The following is a 24,683-nucleotide window of genomic DNA, read 5'->3' on the forward strand; positions in this document are numbered from 1 at the left end:
TATGAATTTAATAATGATTAAAGAAGACAGGTGTAATTGCTTTTTCACTTTTTGTTTTCCTTTTTCTTAGGAATTCCACTTCCTACATTACACGTAGCCTCTGACATTTTATTTAACATTTATTGTCTTTTTTTTAATATTTTAATATAAGTTAAAATTTAATTATAATTTAATACTTTACTTTACTTTAACATAAGCCAACAGAAAATGTCTTTCGAGTCAAACTCAAGAAAGACTTGGAGTTTACATTCTTTAAAAATTTACATACTTAATATAATCTTATAAATAAAGTCAAAAAAAGTAAAATACAATATACGTAAATTTTAATTTTAACTTTTAAAAATAATATAAAATATATTTAATGAACTATTCATTTAGTTAAAAAATTTAAAAAGGAAAATAATTAATAATAATAATAATAACAATAATAAATTCGATATAATCCGCAGGATAGTCTAAAAAAAATTCATTCTTATTTTCAAACATAAAAAAGACTAAAATGGAATTTACACATAAAATTCCAAAAAAAAAATAATCCAAAAAACGAAACGTGAGAGACTCTTTGTTCTTCACGTTCTTGCCTTTAATAACTTCTACTGTTTTTTTTTTTTTTATAATTTTTCCATTAATGTCTACTAATTAACTAACTAAATTATCTTTTATCTCTAGCTGATTTCATTTTCTTCAAAAAAAGAAAAAAAAACTGATTCTGTTTTTGTTATATTTAATTCTTTTGCTTTTCAAATGAACCAGTTTGTTCAAGAATCTATAACTATTTGGCGAAAAAAATTTAAAGGTTCTTCTTCTTTCTTATTGTTTACTCTGTTAATTTTTTGTTTTGGGGTTTATTTGAATCATACCCATTAATGAAGTAATGCTTATATATATACTTACACAAGTATTTCTATTTTAGCTGTTGATTCTAATTTTTTTTTCGATTTATGTTTGATGATGAGTAGTTTTTACTTGAGCTGGGTTTATCGGAAATAGTCTCTGTAATGGTTGAATTCTGGGTTAGTCTTTTTTATTTTTCTGGGGGTGATTTGAAATTGTATCTTAATGTTTATATGCTTACTGTGTTTTTTTTTTTTGCTATTTTAGGGGCTGATTCAATTTTGTAGAAAAAGATTGTTTTTTACTGTTTTTCTGTGTAATGGGTAATGAATTTCTGGGTTTTCTTGATTTTTTGAATTTTTTATGTGATTGTTTGTTTTTCTGGGTTTTTTTTGCCTTTTATGTGTTTGCTGGCTTTTTGGGTGTATATGCATTTATGGAATGGTAAAAATTTGAGATTCTAAATTTTGATTTGGTTTGGGGATTGATTGATGCTATTTTTGCCAATTATTTGGACTCTTCTCTCTGGTTTCAATGAACTTGGTGTAATATTCTGCTAAAAAAATATAATTTCTTGCTTGTCTTATTGGTTCTCCAATAAAATATGTAAAACTCATTAAGATATAATATGGTTGAAAGTTAGCTTGCTTATGTATATATATATATTGGATGTACATTCTTGTTTTTGTCATTCTACCAAATTCTTAGCTAGTTGTTTACGAAGTCTTTGAGTGTATCTTTTATCTTGTTAATTTAATAGTACTAGTTGTATTTTTCGGATTGAGCTTCTAGATGGTGACTTTTTGTATAAATAACATTTTGGCAGAGTGTAGATTGAAGGAATCCATTTGAATAGGTGTGTGTTCTGGAGAGCAAATCAAGAACGGGCTATTGTGGCGCGATTAAGTTGGGGCTATTGTGGCGCGATTAAGTTGGGAATGTTGAGTAGATGAGAGTTGTGATTTTTGAGCTGGTATTGAACTAAATGATAAGGTTCAGCAATGAAGTCAATGAACTTAGAGAAGAAATGGCTGTTTCCTTTGGTTTTAAGCGCGATTGTGTGTTTTTTCGTTGTTGTAACCTCCTTCAACATGGGCCTTATTACTTCGTTACACACAATCAACTCAATCTTTTTGTCTCATGTTAAGCTGAATCAAACCAACCCATATTTTGCTGAATCGATAATTAACCAAGCTCCACCCCCTCCTGCTAGACCTCCTGTCCCCCGTTTTGCTTATTTGGTATCTGGATCAAAGAATGATCTGGAAAAGCTTTGGAGAACGTTGCAAGCATTGTATCATCCACGGAACTATTATGTTGTTCATCTGGACCTAGAATCATCTGTGCAGGAGAGGTTAGAGCTTGCTTCCAGAGTGGAGAAAGAACCCATTTTTGCACAGGTTGGGAATGTGCATATGATCACCAAAGCAAACATGGTGACCTACCGTGGACCTACCATGGTTGCTAACACTCTTCATGCCTGTGCGATTCTCCTGAAGAAGTATTCGGACTGGGATTGGTTTATTAACCTGAGTGCTTCTGATTATCCACTGGTGACTCAAGATGGTTAGTTCTCTGTTTGTTTAGCTTTGTCTACCAGAAAAGCCAGTACTTTCTTTTTGGTATTAAGTCAGTCTTGAGTAGTTATGTCATGTTTCTTTCTTTAATGTTTGGCAGATTTACTCTATACTTTTTCCGGTTTAAAACGAGAGTACAATTTCATTGAGTACAGTAGCCGGCTGGGTTGGAAAGAGTATGCTATCCTCTCTCTCTATCTCTCACTTTGTGCAATGAAACTGTATTATACTGAGGTTTAATTTCTGTGTAACTGGATTGATTCTGTTCAGGGGTCAAAGGGCAATGCCGCTTATTATAGACCCTGGTCTCTATAAGACAACCAAGTCTGACATATTTTGGGTCTCGCCAAAGAGAGCTCTTCCCACAGCCTTTAAACTCTTTACAGGTTAGTTTTTTATGATTGAATTCACATACTTGTTTAACTATCCTTGAAGTTGTTTACTGATGTTGATTCACCACAAAAGCAAATAGAAGATGCCATGATACTACTTTGGCCCCGTAAAAATTTGTGCTTGTACCATAAGGGCTTTGTGTCAAACCTTAAGACGTGAATCTGTCACTACTATAAAAGCTGAACGGTGGTATTATTTTCAGTTAGAGACTGCTCGAGTTGAAAAGAACGTATGCTAAGACACACTTGAAACTTATGTTTCAGTTTTTTTTTCGTTTCATGTTTATCTTCCTATTAATCTTTGGACGCTGTCAACCTGCATGTTTGTGTATCAACTTCAGATGAAACTATGACATTTTGCATCAGTTGGACCAGTTAGCGAAGTGTTTCAATTACTGTTGTTACCTGCTAAAATTGCTTAATCCACAGAGATTTGGTTTAGATATATATTGTTGGAAATTCACCGTCTTTATACTTGATGCTGTATTTCTCCACACTGAAATCTTTTTTTCTAGAAACACGGTGAAGCATTTGTCAATCTTATGCATGTTTGGAAATGGATAGATTACTTTTGACCCTAAGAATAAGGTAGGTCTAGGAAGAAAATACGTAGAATCAGCATGAACTGCATAGATAATGAAGTGAAGTCTCCGTGTAATGCATCCACCATATGGTTTATCTTCTTAACAACAACAACACCATACCTAGTAGTGTAATTCATCAAGTAGGGTATGGGGAGGGTGTTGTGTTCACAGCCTTACACCTTACCTTATGAAGTTGGAGAGTTTTTTTTTCGAAAGACCCTCAGCTCAAGTAAAGCATATCAAATACAGTATGAAAAGGAAATGTAGTAGTGAAGAAGCCAAGTAGAGAATAGATACGGTTATCTTCTTATTTCCGCAGTTATGAAAAATGCTACAAATTTGATACAGGTTCAGCGTGGATGATCCTCTCTCGTGCTTTTGTGGAGTACTGCATATGGGGTTGGGATAATCTTCCCAGAACCTTACTCATGTACTACACAAATTTTGTCTCCTCTCCTGAAGGCTACTTTCAGACTGTAGCTTGCAATGCCCCAGAATTTGCTACAACTGTTATTAACCACGACTTGCACTTCATTTCTTGGGATCGCCCTCCAAAACAACATCCACACAATCTCAACATAAATGACACATCAAGAATGATTGCAAGTGGTGCTGCATTTGCTCGCAAGTTCAAGCGAGATGATCCTGTTCTAGACAAGATTGATAAAGAACTCCTTCGTCGAAAAAATGGTAGCTTTACACCAGGGGGTTGGTGTACCAGCAGACCTTCTTGTTTAAAGGTTGGAAATCCAGCAAAGCTTAAACCAGGTCCAGGGGCTAAAAGGCTTCGGCGTCTTATTGGTAAACTAGTTTTGTCAACTAATACTACTAGGCAACAGCAGTGTAAGTAGCTATACTTTCCCATGAAAAAAGGGAGGGGATTAGAGAGTTCCATTTATAGATCCAGAGAATAATATTAACATCAGATTATTTTGTAATATAAAGATTTACACATCCTTTTTCACCCTATTGTGTTCCTGTTTTTGTGCAAGTTTATCCTTTCTGCCCTAATAATCTGTGGCTTTGTTTGTTTAAGTTTTCTCTGCACATTTAAGTTTCACTATTTTGGTTCGTCGAGAATAACCTCCCTACCCACAAAGATAGAGATGAGATGAGGTCTCTCAGATCCCACTTGTGGGATTACACAGGGTATGTAAAAAATATAACTTTAACTATTGAGATCAAGAGTGAACTAATATGACACACATGGATTTCTAAATGCTGCTTGTATTTTTCTGCTAAATTGCTTCCATAGTCCAAAACATAGAATTTTCTGGAGATCACATTCACAGTTCCTTCAAGAAAATTCATTTGAACTCTGGAAATTACAGAATATACAGAGAAATTCATATTTGCATCCTTTCCCTTTTATATACAGCATTTCACACTAAGACCAATATATGTTCTCATATTTCCAGTTGAATCTACTTCCACTATATGATTACTACTAGCAAAAATCTTGGTTTCTTGGTGATGGCAATCTCCATGTTCACTATGGTATCCGATCTAGTTGACCTCTTCACAGCAACCCATTTGTTCATCAATGCAGAACCCTTACCTTTCGCGTCTTTTTATCCTGAAGGCAAGTACGAACATTTGGAGAACATGGACCACATTAAGCCATCTCCAACAGCTTGATATTTCCCATAGAATTCGCAGCAACTAAGGTAGAGGACTGATCACGCCAACAGACAGATGAGATGAACTGTGCTTGGTCATCCACTTCACCACCAGATAGAGGATCTGTGCTATTAAATTTAAATGATAATGCAGGCATAGGAAAAGCTTTGTGGTAGACAAAGACCTGCAACACAACCCAGATCACACCATTACATTAACACGAAAAAGTCGTAGCAGTAGCTGTTTGTAGAACAATACATACAAGTATAAAGATTGTTTTGGAAGGATGATAGGATATAGGAATAAACAAGATATGCATTGAACCAATGATATGTAATCATTTTATTGGAGTTCCTTCACCACCTTTTTCTTTGCCAAGGTATATTTCAACCCTTTTAAAGTATTCTCATAACCATCTTATACTATAGGCACTGCAATACTCGTCCTATCTATGGTTTTCTTCTGTGCTATTTATTCCCAGGTTTTCATATTCTTGATGTTTACCAAATATGAGCAGTGAATGTGGGAACTGTTACTATCAGCTAATTAGCAGTAACCAAATACATGTTAATGGAGAAAGAGGACAGTCTAAGAGGCCGTAGAAGCAACTTTTGCAGGAAATTCTTTTCTTTTGGAATCAATTGTGTCATGTTCTCCTATCAGAAAAAGAAGAAAGCTTAATCATCAAGACTGGCCACTTAACAATCCATGTTGTTAATTTTTTTAAAAAATTAATGTATACTATCAGGGGTGATGGCCAGAGACTTATTACTAATTGGGCAGCACACGAAAATGATCCTCATTGTATATATCTTTGCTTGTCAAACTGAGTTCAAAACTTCAAATTATCTCTCTCGTAAATACTTCATTTTCTTATATAGTTTCTGTGGAAAACAGTGCTGCTCCCAACTAGTTTTGGTGTTGATGCACAGTTGATTGATTGATGTTGTTTCCCAATAAGTTCTCCCAACTTCCAAACAGAAATGAGTGCGTTCACACACAAACCCATGTATGCATGTACATGTCAAGTGGAAGAAAGTCATTCCTCCCCTATAAGGATAAAATGCAGTAAGTCCTTAGATTTTGTTTTCTTTCTGTACTACTGTTTAGGGGGGGTTAGAGGTGGGAAAATGTTTCGTCTTATGAACCAGTGTCCATGTATCTAGTTCTTATTGTAAACCATGATCTGGTACTCAGCTCTCTTATAGATATTCTATCCACAAAGTTCCTGATTTTGCCGCATGTACATGACCTTTTCAGGCACAATGTTTAGATCCTTCGTACATTATGTCAGAACTTTCATCCGAAAAGCACATCCCAGAAAGGCTAAGGGCTATTTAATCAATTTATTTAAGAAAAAACTAAGAACATAATGAGAAAAGACAAAAAATGGAAGAATTTTTTTAACACAAACTAGAAACTACAATTTAAGGTGAAGAACTGTCCTTCAAACTTGATACCTCACTGGTTTTCAAGGGCAGTACAAATGATGTGAAAAAGAGGAAAGGAGAAACAGAAGAAATCCAAATCACACCTAAAGGGATCTAGTTTACCCATGTTACGGAATGATAACTGAGAATAAGTTTTGTGAACTACACATGAGAGGCTTACATTTCTATGAGACTGTAGTGCACACGCCATGTTTTATTCTGAAAAAAGCAAAAACGCCTAAAAGTAACGGAATTATCCATGGGACTATGGGAGAGATGCTAGCCCTAAGGCTAATAATCATAACTTTGAGGAGGATTAAACGTGAAGGATAGGTGCTGGTGATAAATATGGAGGTCACAGGATAGAATGGGGAAGAAATCAGATAAAGCATCTATGTGATGTTACTAAGGACCAGAAGGATGGAGAAGTTTCTACAGACACACGAGATTTAAAGTAGGATCTATACTAGAATTAATTTTTTGAAGCAGGGAAGGCGCAACAATGTGGATCTATGTGATACTTTTCTATCCATTCCCAGTGTCTCCAAAGAGAACAGCAACAATCGCCCTGGCCTGTGACGAAGAGGGTGGAGCAAGATTATGGTACAGCTTTTATATAAAATAAGAGTTTGTGAGTCATTCATTTGATTATTTACAAACAGCATCAACCAAAATGCTCAAGACACAACAAGAATGTAAATGTATATTTTTGACAAATAGCTTGAACATAGAACATTGATTGCAGCCCCATGTTTCCAGCCTAGATGTATATGCTTAATTTAACTAGCATCCGGAACTAGTTTTTCCTCGATGCATACACGACACACATTTTCATCACAATGTAACCATTGCTAAAGGCTCATCTACAATCGAATTAGTAAGCAAGTAATATTAGTGATATATCCGATAGTAAATGATACCTCATTCGTCTCCGAGCCAGTAGCAATGTAACCTTCAGATACAGATAAGCCAACAAAGTTCTGAAATGCAAGAATACTTTTATCAGAAGCAAAGGACATTCAACCATAAATAATGTTCTATCTCATTCACAGTAAAGCACATTTAACCACAACTGAAGTTCAATCTCATTTCTGATAAATTATTTCAGGGATGATCTCCTATGTTAAAAGGCTACAGATTCATTAAGCATTTATCAATTGTATGTATTTAAATTTAAATTTGTATGACAGCCCATCTTTTCAACTGCAGCAAAGAGCGTGAAAAGGAAGCAAAGAGTACAGCGAAACATGAAAATCTGTCTTCTTCAGGTGACATGGATAAAGAGAAATACCTTTACATTCATGTGTCCAGTAAATGACTGAAGAGGCGTATCAAGAATCCGGGATGTGCAAATTGACAAATCCCATAGTTTTAATGTGTTATCTGTAGATGCAGACACAAGCGTTGTGGAATCTATGAACTTGACATAGCTCACAGTCTTGTTGTGCCCGATTAATGTGCATAGAGGCATTTTTGAGTTACGTAGATCATAGTAATATATCTTGTGATCTGCTGAACCAAAAGCAAGGGAGCGACCAGAATCAAAGGGGAACTGAACGCAGCAGACGTTGGCTTTTGTTTTGATGGTTCCAACACTTACTCCCTGCAGTACCAACCCAGTTAAGAAAAACAACTTATTACACACAGGTTTTATCTACACATCAACATACTAGATGACAGTAGTACGTTTAGTTTCAAAGCTGACATCCACCAAGTGCAGAAATAGAATTGCCTGATTGATATTCCAGAGTTTGACAGAACCATCATCACTCCCGCTAGCCAACATGGTTGGATCTGCTGCAGAAAAGTCAACAGACCAGACACGCCTTTCATGTTCTCTCATTTCCATGAAAACCTGACTTCTTGTGACATCCCATACCTGGAAAAGAATTCAACAAACTTCATCCCAATTAAATTAAACAGAAACAATCATGATCATGAATATAGCTCACCTGCACCACACCTTCAAAGTTACTTGAAGCGATCTGGCTTTTGATATAGCCATTCCAACATATGCTGCTTAGCTTAGATCTACTAGCCATTTCAACAACTGGATAGTGGATATCGCGGTCCTCATTAACAATTGAATTATATTCAAAAACTTTGATCTTCTTATTTACACCAGCAGTTGCAAAATATTCACCATCACGATCAAAGCCTAGAGCACATACAAGATTGGAAGAATTTAGAAGATCCCCTTGCTTCAAGTCGGCCTTCACTTCCAGCTTGCTATAAGATAGATACTTGCACAGTCCCTCCAGGAATGAACTGATTGATCCACTCTGTCTATCCTCATTGCACCCCTCTTTTGATGCCAAATTACTCAATGAACTTCTTTCAGGTGCCAGAACTGCAGTTCTACAATCCGTACTTGCCTGAGAATGTCTATATAGTGGTTTGCCAGTCGGTTTGATAACCCTACGTCTTGTCATGAAATAAGCTGCCTCCAATTTCTTGAAGTTCTTCATCAACCGGGAATTTTTTGCCAGAATGCTACCTTTGTTTTCGACATGTTTCTCAGACTCATCTGGATTGCCATTGTATTCCTCAGCTGTGTGTATCGAAAGGCCTGGCCTAAATCTCTTTCTAGATCCAAAGCACCCAGCATCATCATCTTCAGCAATATTTATCTTTCCCGAACCTAAATCCTTTACTGGCTCCTGATTTGAACCCCCCCTTTCGACTCTGAGGGTCTTCTGCATCTTTGAGACCTCTTCTATGTCAGATGATAAAAAAGATACAATCTCACGTAAGTTGTGCAAAGCCTCCAGCTTTCGTTGTTGAATTAGCAAAAGGAATTCCAGCAATAACTCTTGCTCCTCTATTTCTTCTCTAAGCTCTATTGCTGCTTCACGTTCTTCAAACTCATCTCTTGGAGCATTAAGGAAGTCGCTTTCTAGCAAGTCACTGTCATCGATGTGAGAAGTAGAATCAGAATAACACGAATAGAGGAGAGAGGGACATTGCAGTTAAAAATAAAATGAACTAAGATTTTAGCGACAGTAGATTCTTCAAGTGAATCATATTTGGCGCTTGAAATGAATCTGGTCAACAGGTGAAGACTACCATTTAATGCAACAACAACAACCTGCCAGTGAAATCCCACAAGTGGAGTTATGGTAATTGGTAAGGTAGAGTGTATGTAGTCCTTAACCCTACCTCGTTGAGGCATAGAGGTTGTTTTTGAAGGACCCTCAATTCAAGTGCAGCAAATCAAAATAGTAACACAACAAAAACAGCATACCCAGTGAAATCCCACCAAGTGGGGTCTGGGATGGTAGAGGGAATGCAATCCTTGCCACTACCTCTCCGAGATAGAGAGGTTGTTTCCGATAGACTCTTGGCTCAAGCAAATCAAAGCAGTCATAAAACGAAAAAGGGTATTGGGGAGAAACATAACAACCAAAAGCAAAGCAGTCTGGCACATATATGCAACAAACTGTAACTCAAATCAAAATAGTTATTAAAAGGAAAAACGATTGTGAAGAAAACATGGCAACTAATAAGGAAAGTAGTACAAAGCTTTGCTCATTTCTAGTTATTTCTCTCTCACTAAGTCTTAAGAGCCATTTCCCCATTCTTTTCCTTTTCCTTTTACCACAGCGCAGGAAAACATTTTGCAGTGATCAATTAAGGTTCAAACAAATTGTGCAGGTAAACAGCAACAATATGGACAAATTTCCATAACAACAAGCTGATAAGACGTTTCAAGACGCCACGGATGAGGCATGAAATAGCATTATGCAAAGAGGGAAGCATAGCTGATGATCAATTAACTAACAGTTTTGCCTGTCGAGGCAACCAAGCCCCGCACCACTCCTAATGAGTTGTGTAAGAAACATAGGAGAATATATTGAATTGTGTATATTATTACATAGAGACCTACTTTTAGACACTACATTAGACTCTTTTTCCAACTAGGTCACTACATTACAATCCTTTTCTAAGTAGAATTCTATATACTATTCTTGTTCCTACTCCTATTCTAACAAGTTGCACACCCAAAATGTAACCTTGGGTCATCTCATCAACCAAAGAGAGAAAAGGAAAAAGAAATGAATTAGTGCTGTTGAAAGAAAGGCAAGCATGCTTTCCTATATTTTCCTTATTTACTGTGATAAGATTTATTCATCCATGCACAAAACTCAACATCTGGTGACTTCTCCAGATAAGAGTTCTCTACCAGCAAGAGAGTGTGTATACTATAAACTCTGACAGTGTAGTGAGCATTATATGCCAATAACAGCTTGGGAAACTAAGGATTACATAATGAGCTACAGATTAAAGTAGGTATAAAAAGACTGTGACAACAAATCAACCAGGTATCAAACAAATCAAAGAACCATTTTCCATGAGGGAGAATAAAGCGACGAAAAAAAATTATCCGGTTGAAGCATAAAAAGAATGCTCACCCCATTTTTGGCCTATTGCTCGGTTCGGGGTGCAGTAACCATAAGCAAAATGAAGCTTCTTTTGGCCATTTCAACAGCAACTGAGGAGGGAGGACACGATGTCTCAGACTATGCATAGTTGTGCTTTTCTCTTCTGGTGAGCTGAAGGTGCAGAATAGCTGCTCAAAATTATAATAATCATTAAAACATTAAGTTTCATCTTTGCAGTCATGCGAAATATAACTCAGCAGGCCCTTTAGCAACATACTAGCTAACAAGTACTAACCTCGAAGAGAAGGACTCCAAGTCGGTAAATGTCTGAAGCACAAGAGCTTGGAGCACCAGCAATTTCTTCTGGACTAGTGTACCAATTGGTTTCCATGAGCAACATTTGTTTCATTGGGAAGGTGTGCTGTTTTTCTTCTTCAAGTCTATTCATACTAGCTTCTAAAGTCTGAACCATATGGCCTGAGCTTGACTGCAAGCAACAGTTTTCAGATAATCCGGTTGAAGCTTTTACAGAAATCTTCTCAAGCTGAGAACTTTGACTCCCCAGCCCGTCCAGTTCATGAGGCAAAACTGTTGATGAATCCTTTAACTCGACATTTTGGCTGTTTAAACCATCATCTGATGAATCTGAACCTGAATCCGAGCAGGATACAGATTCGATGAATGCAATACGTTTGAAAGAGGACATGACAAAACATGATGGTCGTGCATTATGAACAACTATTCCCTGTGAATGTGCCAGGTTTACAATCTCCACAATTTGGGTGAATATGTGCAGACATTCAAGAGCATCAACAGCTCTCTCTGGGTTGTCCAGCCACTGCCTCAAACTAACACCACTAAAGTCTGTTCCGCGACCACCTCGATCCACAGTGAGCCTATCCTCTGCAACCCCACCTTGGGCTTTAAGATGATTTGCGGGAGGGAACTCAATTCTCTCCCTCCCCTTTCTACCTGGAACAAACCCAGAATCATGCAACACATCATTGGAGGACCTAATGCTGCTTGTTTGAAATCTAGGATTCCTGTCCACAAGAGCTGAAGAATTCAAACCCCTATAACTATCTGATCCCTCCCAACCAGATTCAGATGAACCCTCCATTGTTATCTACGTATAACTTGTATGCAGCCCAAGGGCCACAACATTAACCAGTTGGGAAATTCTTAGAATCCTAGCACATACTTTCACTTTCACCATAGCCATATCGAATCAAGAACACATTTTCAGTAAAAGGAAGGCCAAACCCATCATCTCAGAAGTCTCTCAACTTCATTTTATTCAAGTTATCAACCTATTTACCAAGAAAAACAGTACAAACAAGCAATCTAAGGTCTTCCTTAAGAGAGACAAACTCACTCAAAAAGAATCAGCAGACAGAATCCAATGCCTCGTCAAAATGCACAAGGGCATGCTATGCTACACGTTTTCATGAGAGAGAGAGAAAGATATTACCAAGGAGAGAAGCTGAGCTTTTATTTCATCCAGAGCAAACAAAATAACAACAACCACTCACCCCAAATACTTCAACTTTAAAGCACAAAACCAAAAAGTGTGCTTTATTCCGAGGAAACACCACAGCCTCACAATATAGCCAAAAAAAAAGTATTTTTCCTCAACAACACAAATGAACCCAAAAAAACAAGCTTTTTTTATACTTGTTTTTTTTCTTCCACAAAAGAATACATACAGTTGTTGTTCTAGACCTGATGTTTTAAATGAGTAAAAATCAATTCTCTTTTGGATTACTCTAAAAATTGAAGAAAAAAAATACCTTGTGGGGACAGTAGAGGAAGCTCCTCATTATCTAAAACCCACTCGTTCCCTCTTCTATTTTTTACCATGTACGTGGCTCATTCACATCCTCAAAGCTTTTTCAATAAAGCAGACAGGCAAAATGGTATTTTAATCACAAAAGAATATCTTACAACATGTGAGTTATTATGAACAAGAAGGATCTTCAAGAGGATCTCGATATTAACAACTAAGTTTTCTATTTTGGGTATATAATCTGGTTTAATTATTACTTAAATCTTTGTAATCTTACTAGAAAGTATAAAACATGCATAAAATAATCAAGATAGAGTAATTTAATATTATGAAACACAGTGATACAATGAATTAACAAATGGGTAAGTGCTCACCTTTTACGTCATTCTCAAGATTCAACTTTTCAGCCAACTCGAGGAAACCCTAAAACATCATGCAATTCAGAAGCCACAAAAAAAAATATCATTTTGGAATTTGTTTTGAGTTGAAATCTCAACTACTTAAACCCCCTTTCAAACTAATAAAAAATGGGTTTCGAGTTTCAACCTCAAATTTAACAAAACTCCATGAAAATGACAGGTTAATAGACAATACCCAGATTTCATTTTAGCTCTAACGATGTGAAAATTTGTTGAATTAGGGCATTATAGAATCGACCCGGTTACTTTGAAATCGATACAATACAGTTGAAACTCTGAAGAACTGAGCTGATTTTCTGTGCTGATACAGATTCAACGTTTGTTCTTCCATTTGTGAAATTCCAATACAGTCGAGCTTTTTTTTTTTTAGCGCGATAAACACTCTTTCATCAAATAAAAGTCTCGAGTTTGAGTTTTTTTCGTATATTGAATCCCGACTTTATTAAGAGTTCAGATAAATTTCTAATAAAAAAGTCTCGGGATTGAATTTTCCTGTATATTATATCTTTGTAAGTGATCGAATAAATATCTAATAAAAAAGTCTTGAATTAAAATTTTACTGTATATGAAATCGAGTCTTTATTAAAAGCTTGAATAAATTTAATCGAGCATAAATATGAATATCGTAAAAAAGTGGAAGGTTTCTTTGCCTTACTCTATCAATGATATTTCCTCGATCCTACATTACGTGTTTTTTATTTTCATGTCATGCAAAAATTATAAGTAAGAAATATATTTTATAAATACAATTATGTTAAAATGATTTGGTGGTGTAAGTTTTTTTCATGGTTATACTACTTAATGGCTTTAGTTTTGAAAGAATAATATTTAATTAAATTATCTATAAAAAAAAAAAAACCGATTATAAGAATATTTTTTTTTGAATTTTTCATCAAATTAAGTCATTATATAAAGCAATTTACTAAAATAATACGTTTTTTAAAATTTTTATAAAACTAGTATAATCGTATTTCAGTAACGTTTCATGGTATATTTTATTTTTTAAAAACTGACGGCGTTAGGTTGATATACGTAAACGTTACTGTGATTAACGTTTTAGTAGTAAAACGTTACTGTGAATAACGTAAATCAATCTAACGCCGTCAACTTTTAAAAAATGAAATATACCCTAAAACGTTACTGTAAAATATGTTTATACTAGTTTTGTAAATTTTTTAAGCAGGAATATGTTTACATTTACATTAAAAAGGAAAATGTAAGTTACCATTGATATTGTTCATCTTTTTCAGATAATTGTGGATTGGTAAATGGTATATTATTAGCCATGCAGCTTCTTTGATTTGTATTTGTTGTTGCAATTACATTAACGGAGAAAGAACTGAAAAAAGGTGATTAGATAGAATACATTCTTATTTTCTACTGTTACTGATATATTAAAAACATTATTTCTGTCCTTTTCCGACTCTGTGGGACTACTCTAAGTATGTTAGTGACGATGGCGGTGTAATTTGATTAACATTTTATTTTCTTCATAATAACCTAACATAATCTAATTTGTAGCCACCTATATATCAATGGTTTTGTAACTGTAACATGTTGTTAATTTGGATAAGCTTCTCCATGTTACACATCAAACTAGTTTTGTTCTTTTGTAAATATAAGATATGTTGATATCACCTCTCATTATGTAGCATATTTGATAAGCTAAAATGTTAGGATCTTAATACTATAAAAAGATGTTGGGAATAATCTTTTTTGTATTTTTCTCACCCGACTAAATTCAAATTCACGCTGAAAAATCTGAAAGGCTCCTTAACGAATACAACTCTGTATCGAGATTGATGTTATAATAAATTGCTTTTTTTGAACTAACCATTTCCCATAATGATGTACTTTTTAAGTTTTAATACTTATAGGACATGTTTGGACATAGAAGATTATTTGAACTTACTTAGATTTGTTGAACATATCATTCTTGCACAGAGACTGAAGACAGTCACCTGAACAGCAAGAATGATTCAATGTTTAGAGAGAGTTACATTGTTTAAATTAGCAGAAAACAAGGGAGATCTTTTCCAGATAAATTCTTCTACAAATGGCGAAAAAAACGCCCCGCGCTATCCTTCCTTAAACAACTTCTATACAAACTCCCTCAACTCACCCTTTTCAAATTTGACTCATTTTACATGATAATACTAACTAACTAGTGATTTTTCTATAGTCTGGATTCTCTTTTAGTTGTTCTTAGCCGATTCGCTCTCTTCAGTTGAAGCTCAACGGCCAGAAACAAATAATGAATTGGCTGATAATTTGTTGCCTTCAACCTGAATTTTCTTTGCTTTCGCCTTGTCCAAGCGTGCTCGTCTTACAGCTTCTTGGATGTGGCGATCGTGATCTTTCAACACTTGATCCATTTTGCCTGATGGAACTAGTAGTGGTCCAGAGTAGTGGATTTTGTTGCCTTTTGATCCATATCCCAACTGACATGAAAAAAGATTGTGAGTAAGTAAATCAGATCATGGTAGTTTTGCAGATGTATAGACAGAATATGTGGATAGGCTTCTTACAAGAACGGGATCGTTGTTGCTGGTTCTACCGTCCTCGTTTTGATGATGTGAGCTAGCAAGTGCATGATTTTTCTGTTCTTGTTTCATTGTGGAATGTGAAGCCTCTTTATAGGATCCGGGAAACCTGGCTATGAGTTTAGGAACCTCCTGTTTGTGTGAACCTGACTTATCTGGCCGGTCTTCAGAGAACATGCTTCTCCTTGCAGCGACTAGCCCAGACATAGCTGACATGTCCGCTACAGAAAGCTTTTGGGCATCATCCATATTCTTTCCAGCTTTTGCCCAAGCAGCTCGGTGAGACAATGGCCCGGAATGGGAACCTCGCTTATGAAGCTGCGCGTGGGGATCATTACTTGCTTCTTCGACGACTTGAGATGGTCTAGGAGGGTCAATTGGAAAACCAGAGGCAACTTCTTCTGGATGAGAGTTGAACATCTCACTTCTGCTTTTTGGATTGGATTGACCTTGTCTTTTCTGCGTAGAGAGCACCACATCACATGAATATGGAACAAAACAATATAATCAACAAAAAAATGTATTTTCAAGGTCTGGACGAGCAAACATGAGGTAAATGCAAGACATCGATAACACGAATACCAGAAAGAAAAAGAAAGAGCATAAACTCAGAACGAAGCCATGACAGAAGTCCACATTTAAACACTTGGATTGCTGTCAACAGATTCACGGAATTGGTCAAGCGACCTATTTTAATATTTTGTGAAAAAGACGGGCTATTAACCTCTGAACAACACAGAATTTAAGTTTTTGTTATGCTAAAGAGTGAGGGAAAAGGCCACTGAAGAAGTTAAATCTGCAGATACTGCCGTCTAACAGTGTCAGAGTGCAACTGTACTCACGATGGTCACTTGAGCAACTGTCCACTTTTATGCTCTCACATTTTAGAGGTTAAATAAGTAGATGTCATATGCTCAACCTCCTCTTCCAAGACACCCTACCAGAAAAGGAAATAGCAACAATCCCACTGTCCCATTTTATATTAGCACACCTTCCTTTTTGCTTCGTCTCTACCCCAAAATTGCACCGTTTCAATATTTAGAAACAACTTAACATAAAACTGCAATTTTACTTGAAGTTGGCACCAACATAACTGATTTTTTGCTTACCAAGCCATCCAGGCTTTTACTCCTTCGATTAGATCCTTAATGAAGAGTTATAAGTCACACAAATGTCAATGTCTTGTTTTAGACCACAAGTTTCAAAAATCCATTTTTTCCTTAACTCCATTCCCAGTCAAACACAGCCACATAAATTGAGAAGGAGGAAGCTGTAATTTCACGGCGTCATAAGTAAAGATTTCAAGGTTATTTGATTTACTCAAGTCAGTGACCCGGAAAGTGCATTTACTCCATGGGCAAATCAATGTCAACAAGCTGTGATAGAAAATTTACCTGCATAGAGGAAACTAGCTCAGCATTGGCTTCGGGTGCAGGAACTGCACGCGATTCTCTCGTTCCTCTCCTTTCTGGGTCATATCTATGACCCTTACCTCCAGCAGCCGCTTGCCTAAATATTTACAAAAGCAGTGAGAGTATCAGACATAAACAAGAGCAGATCTATCAGCACTATCAATTACGTCTTAATGCCCATTTAAACTGACAATTCTGCAGCACATTAAACAATGAAGCTAGGCAAATAATATTTATGTTTTCTGCTAATTTACCTTCGGGCTTCTTCATCTCGAACTTTTGCATCGAATTCTTTGCTCGGAGGATATTTTGGCAAGCTTGAAGGATCACAAGGAAGTGGCTTTGTAGTAAAGAACTGAAATAAGCAGGCTTTTTGAGTAAGGAAAAAAAAAGAGGCAAGTTTCATAAGGAAAATTCTGATAAAGTGTCTAATCATGGCCATTCAGTGTCCATAGCATAAAACACAAACACAAAACATATGATTGTAATAAATTTTATGAGATAGCACCATCATCAATTGGTTGTTTGAGTACAAATGATAGTTTGAGAGATGGCAAGTCTACAGCTTCGACAAAGTGAATGTCCTAGTGATACAGAAAGATTTTTATCTTTAAGAAAATTCATACCTCACTCTTCAAGGCAGAGCCTGAGGACCCACGATCAGCAGGATCTATGGAGAGTAAAGTTTCTATAAGTGCCAGTGCTGGTGCAGGGAACTCTTTAAATGTTTCTGCAACACAGCGCCTATAAGGTTGTTGGGGCTTGAATATTGTTGCATGCGGCAACCTCGATTTCCTCCAGTATTCTTCAGAAGGTGATCCACACAGTTTGAAAATCTTATGAAGCTGCTCAACCTACACCACAGAGTATGCACTTCAAATTTATCAACATGTTAAGCTCTATAGAGAGACAATCATACAAGTATAGGACAAGTAACAGCCAGTAATATCAAATTGAATAAAAGACACAACTAATGAATGTTCTCTATCAGAGAAAGTTCAAACCACCATAGATTATTCATCATATTAGACTGCAAGATGCAACAGGATGACACGATAAATTATCTGTAAACGGTTGCAAACAAAGAAGTATATAAGATCACATGCTACAACCCATATTGCATTTGACTAGGATGCATAGAACTGTATCAGAGGTCAAAAACATGAGAAGAATCTTTTCAAAGATGCATCAAAATTACAGTTTTGCAACTCCTTGTGTTAAAGTACCAAAGTAACATCAAGATCATTCACATTCCAAGAACTACGAAGTGTGACTTCATCTACCATCTAGTGAAGAAAATGAAAATAATCATTCCTTGAGCAACACACAACTTGTCGCGTACAGCAAGATTACTAACCATCGGCTCTACTAATTTTTTTACCAAGCAGCAAAGCGACTACTTCCATTTCAAAGTTGAAGTAAACCATGACAATACCATCTAAGAACAAAAGAATGTGGCAAATCACATCTTACCATAATAGTATCATTGAAGCACTTCTAATTAAGGGGTATTTAAAGATTACTAACACACTCTAATAGGATGCTTCAACATTCACAGGGTTGATATGACTTCTTATTGATTTAATGGTTTGAACCTTCTCTAAAATGAAGTGTGATCTATTGACGGGTTTCACGAAGAATTGTCTTATCTACCGCCAGCATCAAGAACCAAAAAGCAGGGTACAAACTCCACAATTTGGTCTCACTGGCACATCTAACCAATGAGCTCTGATGACTGAATATATTTGGATCCTAATAACTTATGAAGTAAACCTTCACTATCCATTATGATATTCAACCATGGGACTTGCTACATTTTATTTTGAAATCAGTGAATCGGGTACAAGCATAAAAAAGAAACGATTAACAAAGAACACACCTCTGTTCTTCCTGGCATTATGGGCTTTCCAGCATAAAGTTCTGCTAGTATGCAACCAGCACTCCATAAATCCACAGCAGTACCATAGTAAGTAGCACCAAGTAGCAGTTCAGGAGGCCGATACCAGAGAGTCACTACACGGCTAGTAAGAGGCTGGCTTTGACGAGGATCAAAAAAGCTTGCTAGACCAAAGTCAGCAATCTTTAATACACCATTATTATCAATTAAAAGGTTGGAGCCTTTTATATCACGATGTAAGACACCACGACTGTGACAATGATCAAGTCCCCGTAAAAGTTGTTGCAAGTAACATTTGACCTACAAAAGGCAAGTACAATTTTCCATTTAGATAGCAAACAGAATAAACCCTGAAAAAGGATTATGAGGTCTGACTATGAGAATTATGTAATTTGCAAAAAAGGTGATAAAAAGACTAGTGTAATTTGCAAGACATAGAATGGATAGACAATGCAAGCAAATTCAAATGAGCACCTGTGACTCCGTAAACTTAAGACCAGGATGTGATGCTAGCCCTGCCAGATCATGTTCCATGTACTCAAATACAAGGTACAGGCTGCAAGACATCCGAGAAGTAACTAAACCTTCTAGTTTTATTATGTTTGGATGATCAAGCCTCCGTAATATGTGAATCTCCCTAGCCATGAACCGAACACTCTCAGGTTCTAGATTATCAAATCTCACTTTCTTCAATGCAACGATCTTCCCTTGATCAAGATCACGAGCACGGTAAACGTTGCTGTAGGTGCCCTGACCAATCTATGGAAAAAGGAAGCCACAACACCAAGTAGCAAGTTAGACTCATTCACTCGACAAGTATATCAAGAAGTAAACAGATCATACTAGTGTTGCCACAAGAAAACAAGTTTCTGTTTGTGCCCAAGATCATAAGAAACAAATGTTCGAATATTTTTGAAGTTGTAATTTTTTTTCTTGAAGAACAGGAAGTGTGAGTGTTGTCCCTTCTCAAGCCCCCGTAGATCACAGTGTTTGCATATATCAGAAACACACAACAACAACAACAGCAACACAACATACACAGTGTAATCCCACAAGTGGGGTCTGGTGAGGGTGATGTTTTCACATATATAACAACACGCTGAAAAATATTTCACGAGTGTGAAATAGATGTCAAATTTATTACTATGAACTATCAGGGTTTATAATAATTGAGGAACCAGCTAAACTTGTAAGTTATAAGGGTAGCTTGCCAAACACAAGTACAACACCTAAAATGAGCATGCAATAGTTCATGTGGAAAAACTCCGATCAAAGTGTACAGAAATCTAGAGAAGGAGCAAGTTCCAGACATGTCATCGGCCTTCATGACCGGAGCAATTCGTGCTGGTTTGCAATGCTTTAGTGGTTTTATGTAACATACAAGCAAAAGGATATTTTCTTGTTTAAGAAGATATTCTTTACTGATATCATGATTCAAAGTAACAGAGAATATGCATCATCCAGAACTGTCAATTTTCTTTGTAATCCTCTGGCATATATAAAAAGCTAAAGCCAGCTTCTTGCATTCCTCAACGAAAGGGAAAATCAGCAGCCAATCGCTGGAACTCTTTTTTTCTTTGATAACGAAATCACGGGAAATTCTGGGGCAAACAAACACCAATTGACTTTAAGGTTCAAAGTTCATAAGAAAAGACACAAAGCTTTACACCTCTCCTCCAAACTTTAGTGAGAATACTAGATGAATGTTACTGGTAGAGAGCATTCTGGCAATAACTGTAGCAATTTCCTACGCTTATAACCTGAAACCATATATTTAAAATTAAAAAGGTGAAAATGTGAGTTGTTTCATGGTAATCTGAAACAACTGAAAGATCTGGATCCGACCTGCATAGCAGTGTTCTCTAAATTGGGCCAAATGTAGCAAAACATTGGAGAAACCAAATCAGGCCTATTAAAACATAACGAATACATGCACTAATATATAAATGAGAGACATTTGAGACAAATCAATCAATCAGTTAACTCTGTCTCAATCAAAATCTAGATGGGGCCAACTATATTTATTGTGTATATTCTGCTATAGTTGCGCGAAATTCCAATACATCCATTGACAATTCAAAACTACACATGGGTGCCAATGCAGTGCATGCCTAAAGGAACATATGCCTATGGATTCAATGTTTGATTTATGATATTATGACAGTTTTAAAAATGGATGTCAACCTACTGCAACCCTTCACTTCCTTTTGAATTATGGACCAGCTTTCAAAAACTCACATTATGAAGTACATTAATGAATTAATGTTTGCCTTGAAAGCTGAGACATAGCCCAGTTATAAGAGCCTACGCTTCCAACTATGAGGTTGGGGCTTGAACAGCCTAGCAGGCAAATGCGGGAAAACCACAGTTGGCTCCCAGTAAAAAGGGGTTTTGACTTTGGAGAAGTAGATTTATTACATAAAGAAAACAGATCAATTTCTTGCTCATTTCCCTAGGATTTATATCAGCACAAACTTGTGATTGGCTATACCACGCAAAGAAAATTACAACTCCAGCTCTGTGCTTGTCAAAATTCCACATTGGCTATGGATGGATAGAGCTTTGACATAACCCAGTACTTTCAACAGGGAGTGTAAATTTATGTGTAAAAATTACTAAAACTGCAATGAGCCTATAACTTCAAAACTATCATGGGTTCAAAACTAAGAACCTTAAAAAGATTGAACCCACAGAGCTAAAATCTTGGATCTGCCTCTACCAATGTCCATTTCTTAACATGGTCTCAACATTATATTGTTCACACTCCAAATGTGAGAGACTACATTGGCTACAGATGGGGTAATTGAGCTATCTTTTGATGCTAAAGTAAAACATTACCGGTTTTCTGGTTATTAAAACTAAGCAGAACACTAGTATGAATTAGTAAGGACAAATCACAGGAGTCATCACCAAACTTCTACCAAGAACATAGAAAGTAAAAGACTCACTTTTTGTGGGGGAGAGAGAAAGAGACTATTTTTGTGACCATTATCATGAAATGTTTGAAGTTTCTACTGTAGAATGAAAAGTCAAGAGACAAAACAAAGGAGCATACTTTATCCAATTTCTCAAAGGAATCTGCTCGTCTAGGCACCCATCCTCTGATAGCTTCTCCAGCAACAGCAGCAAGCCAGGGTGGCCATCCAGCAGCAACCTGTTCCCCTTCACTGCTTTTAGGTAATGTCCCAATTAACTCTTGCTTCTCTCTTTTCCTCTCATAATTCTCAGTCTGCAGTCTTACTGAACCATTTACTTGTTTATCAATCAACATTGTCTTCCCATCAATGCTATCCAAACGATCTTTGACTCTATAAGCTTCCTCTCTTCTTGATGAACCACCAGTTCTTGGCCCTCTCAAACTTGCAGCACTTTTACTTGACAGCCTCTCCCTTGGACTATCTCTACTGTCTTCAATGGCAGATGGCTTACCACAAACACAACCCATCCCAAAAATACCAAACTAAAAAGCACCAAGAATGCAACCCCACCTACCAAAATCACACCTTTTCACTAATACAACTCTTCATTTTCAAGAAAACAACACTTACCAATTACTACAGCACAACCAATTATCAAGATCAAACAAACCCCACCTCTCAAAATCTCATCTTTTCGCTAATAAACCTACACCCACCTCCCAAAATCACACCTTTTCACCAATGCACACCCAATTATCAAAAATCAAACAAACGCCTCCTCCCAAAATCACTCCTTTTCACCAATGCCCCTCAAAATTTTCAAGAAAACACCACTCCCCAATTACGACAGTATAACCAATTATCATCTTATCAAAAATCAAACAAACCCCACCTCCCAAAATCTCACCTTTTCACCATTAAACCTACACCCACATAACCAAAATCAAAGAAACCAACTTCAACAGAGCATTAACCTTCAGAAAACCAAGAAAACAGTTCATATAACACACAGAGTACAAAATGTACAGCCACTACAAAACAGTCAAAACAGTTGTGCTAGAAATGAATACTGCTATGCAGTACATAAAGTTGGGTGGAGGAGAAAGCATAGTTGTGGATCTAGGGCACAGATGGATTGAGTTCACAGGAGTACACAATACATACACACACAAGAGAGATAAAATATTAATCTTTTAGGGGGAAAAAAGGCGTTTTTTTTTAACATAAACAATTGTTAGGTGGGATTTTATATATTCTGACCGCCGAAGAGCAGCTTTTTTAATAAATACACTTCACAGTACCCACTGTGTGTGTGTGTGTGAGAAAACAGAGAAAAGGGAAGCTTAGAAGACCGATGCTGTTCCGTTTGTGACATTCTTAGATCTTAGTAACATGTTTAGTTGAAAGACACGCGCATATCAAAACAAAGAAGAAGCCAGCTCAAGCTATCTATATTACTTCAAGTTACATTTTGGCTCTATTGATGATGCCACCTAAATCACCTCCAAATAGACTTGAATTGTATTTAGTAGACTCCCTCTTTTACTTTATTTTCTTCTGTTTAACTTTTTAATCGGAGTTGAATAGTATTGGAGCTTTTTAATCTGAATATAAATTTGAATCATATTTAGTAGACTCGTTCTTTACTTATTTTTTGTTTTGAACTTTTTAATCGTAATACAAGCTTGAATAGTATTAATTAGACTTTTTTGTTCGTTGATTTGCTTTGTCATCTCTTTAATCAAAGTACAAACTTAAATCGCATTCAATAGATTTCTTCTTATGCTTATTTCCTTTGTTAGCTCTTTTGTCGAGGATACAAACTTGAAATGGATGGTGAAGTATTCTAGATGGCAAGATGTTAAATGCATACGGGACTGTTAGAGTGGTAAATGTCCCACATTGAAAAAAAAATAGATGGGAGGTCTGTTTATATGGAAAATTCAGCAATCTTTCCCTGGTGAGCTAGTTTTTAGGGTTGAATTACGTCATTTGTTGTATCTTGACGCGGTATGAGAGTTTAGTCCATCTTTGAATGTTAAATTGAGTAAAAGTTTCATATGGTTGGAGAATTGATTGGGTGTTTATTTTTGTGAACTTACAATCCTCTTCCCGTGAACTAACTTTAGGAATTGGTTTAGGTCAAGTGTCAGATAAGGCCTGCTTATATAGACTTGGACAATCCTCTCCTCGCGAGCTAATTTTTCAATTGATTTACGTCCTAATGCCACATTTTTACCGAAATTAACTAATATTTTAATTCTGAATGAACTTTAAATAAGAATTTCCGTAATCCTTTAACTTACTTCATTAATTATTGAATCACACACCTTAATTTAAACTCACTCTTATTCAAAATGAAAGATATAAATAACATCACACTGAAAAACACAGAATTAACATAATACTAATAATATTTCAGTATCTAACAAATTCAGTCAAAATTAAGCATTAATGTAGGAGTAAAATATTAGTTTAATTATCTATATATTTTTATTTATTTTCTATCAATACTTAAAAGTCCATATTAAAATTTCTTTTAAATATAAATATCACATTATAAGACTCCAATTTTAAATTTTCCAAATAAAAATAATCACCAGTGCCTCAATAGTCAAAACTTTGTTTTGTACTCATATCTATTTTATTTTATTTTTGTAAATTATTTATATATCACATGTGATTAGTAGATTTTTCTTTCCAATTTTTTAGCATAATTAGTAGTTTTTGTCCATAAGCGGGACCATGCAGCCACCTGTAGCAGTACAAACTCCAGTTGTGGTCGTGACGGCGCGTGGTACTAAAGGCGCGTAGGGGTAGAAGAGTCTTTTACTTCTGTCTCTGTTTTATGCACAAAGTAATTGTGGCTTTGTTTTGGGGGGGTGGGGG

The 24,683-nt window shown here is 36.1% G+C and overlaps 3 protein-coding genes across 6 annotated transcripts; 1 reads left to right on the top strand and 2 right to left on the bottom strand.

Annotated features, from left to right (window-relative positions):
- The first annotated feature begins 585 nt into the window (after nt 1-585).
- Nucleotides 586-4,356, top strand: LOC107024074 (beta-glucuronosyltransferase GlcAT14B-like). 2 transcript variants are annotated; one of them, XM_015224962.2, is made up of 5 exons: nt 586-796; nt 1,661-2,400; nt 2,512-2,587; nt 2,682-2,797; nt 3,736-4,356. In XM_015224962.2, exons 2-5 carry the CDS (start codon nt 1,836-1,838, stop codon nt 4,236-4,238), a joined length of 1,260 nt encoding a protein of 419 aa, XP_015080448.1. In that variant the 5' UTR covers nt 586-796; nt 1,661-1,835; the 3' UTR covers nt 4,239-4,356. The 2 variants fall into 2 exon arrangements, with proteins under 2 accessions (XP_015080448.1, XP_015080449.1); XM_015224963.2 differs by lacking the exon at nt 586-796 and adding an exon at nt 860-1,013.
- A 646-nt stretch (nt 4,357-5,002) lies between these two features.
- LOC107026003 (protein SPA1-RELATED 4-like) lies at nt 5,003-12,649 on the bottom strand. Of its 2 annotated transcripts, none has more exons than XM_015226821.2 (7): nt 11,115-12,641; nt 10,850-11,007; nt 8,390-9,344; nt 8,170-8,316; nt 7,729-8,040; nt 7,358-7,417; nt 5,003-5,191 (listed from the first exon to the last, which is right to left on the bottom strand). In XM_015226821.2, exons 1-7 carry the CDS (start codon nt 11,937-11,939, stop codon nt 5,003-5,005), a joined length of 2,646 nt encoding a protein of 881 aa, XP_015082307.1. In that variant the 5' UTR covers nt 11,940-12,641. The 2 variants fall into 2 exon arrangements, 1 of the variants encoding a protein (XP_015082307.1); XR_001457506.2 differs by having other exon boundaries at nt 5,029-5,191; nt 8,124-8,316; nt 11,115-12,649.
- A 2,266-nt stretch (nt 12,650-14,915) lies between these two features.
- Nucleotides 14,916-23,261, bottom strand: LOC107025952 (probable serine/threonine-protein kinase At1g54610). 2 transcript variants are annotated; one of them, XM_027918300.1, is made up of 9 exons: nt 21,932-22,068; nt 20,546-20,636; nt 19,351-19,635; nt 18,859-19,176; nt 17,606-17,833; nt 17,234-17,334; nt 16,962-17,076; nt 15,553-16,026; nt 14,916-15,465 (listed from the first exon to the last, which is right to left on the bottom strand). In XM_027918300.1, exons 2-9 carry the CDS (start codon nt 20,597-20,599, stop codon nt 15,259-15,261), a joined length of 1,782 nt encoding a protein of 593 aa, XP_027774101.1. In that variant the 5' UTR covers nt 20,600-20,636; nt 21,932-22,068; the 3' UTR covers nt 14,916-15,258. The 2 variants fall into 2 exon arrangements, with proteins under 2 accessions (XP_027774101.1, XP_015082247.1); XM_015226761.2 differs by lacking the exon at nt 20,546-20,636 and having other exon boundaries at nt 21,932-23,261.
- Nucleotides 23,262-24,683: the final 1,422 nt, after the last annotated feature.

Source organism: Solanum pennellii, chromosome 7 (genome assembly GCF_001406875.1).
Source record: "Solanum pennellii chromosome 7, SPENNV200".
Classification (NCBI taxonomy): domain Eukaryota; kingdom Viridiplantae; phylum Streptophyta; class Magnoliopsida; order Solanales; family Solanaceae; genus Solanum; species Solanum pennellii.

Coding starts and splice junctions, on each gene's coding strand:
- LOC107024074 (XM_015224962.2), top strand. CDS start 1,836: ATGAAGTCAATGAACTTAGAGAAGAAATGGCTGTTTCCTTTGGTTTTA. Junction 2,401..2,511: donor TCCACTGGTGACTCAAGATG/GTTAGTTCTCTG, acceptor AATGTTTGGCAG/ATTTACTCTATACTTTTTCC. Junction 2,588..2,681: donor AGCCGGCTGGGTTGGAAAGA/GTATGCTATCCT, acceptor GATTCTGTTCAG/GGGTCAAAGGGCAATGCCGC.
- LOC107025952 (XM_015226761.2), bottom strand. CDS start 22,321: ATGGGTTGTGTTTGTGGTAAGCCATCTGCCATTGAAGACAGTAGAGAT. Junction 17,077..17,233: donor CGAGATGAAGAAGCCCGAAG/GTAAATTAGCAG, acceptor GTAAATATTTAG/GCAAGCGGCTGCTGGAGGTA. Junction 15,466..15,552: donor GCAACAACGATCCCGTTCTT/GTAAGAAGCCTA, acceptor TTTTCATGTCAG/TTGGGATATGGATCAAAAGG.
- LOC107026003 (XM_015226821.2), bottom strand. CDS start 11,939: ATGGAGGGTTCATCTGAATCTGGTTGGGAGGGATCAGATAGTTATAGG. Junction 8,041..8,169: donor AACTCTGGAATATCAATCAG/GCAATTCTATTT, acceptor TTGGTACTGCAG/GGAGTAAGTGTTGGAACCAT. Junction 5,192..7,357: donor CTGGCTCGGAGACGAATGAG/GTATCATTTACT, acceptor GTTGTGTTGCAG/GTCTTTGTCTACCACAAAGC.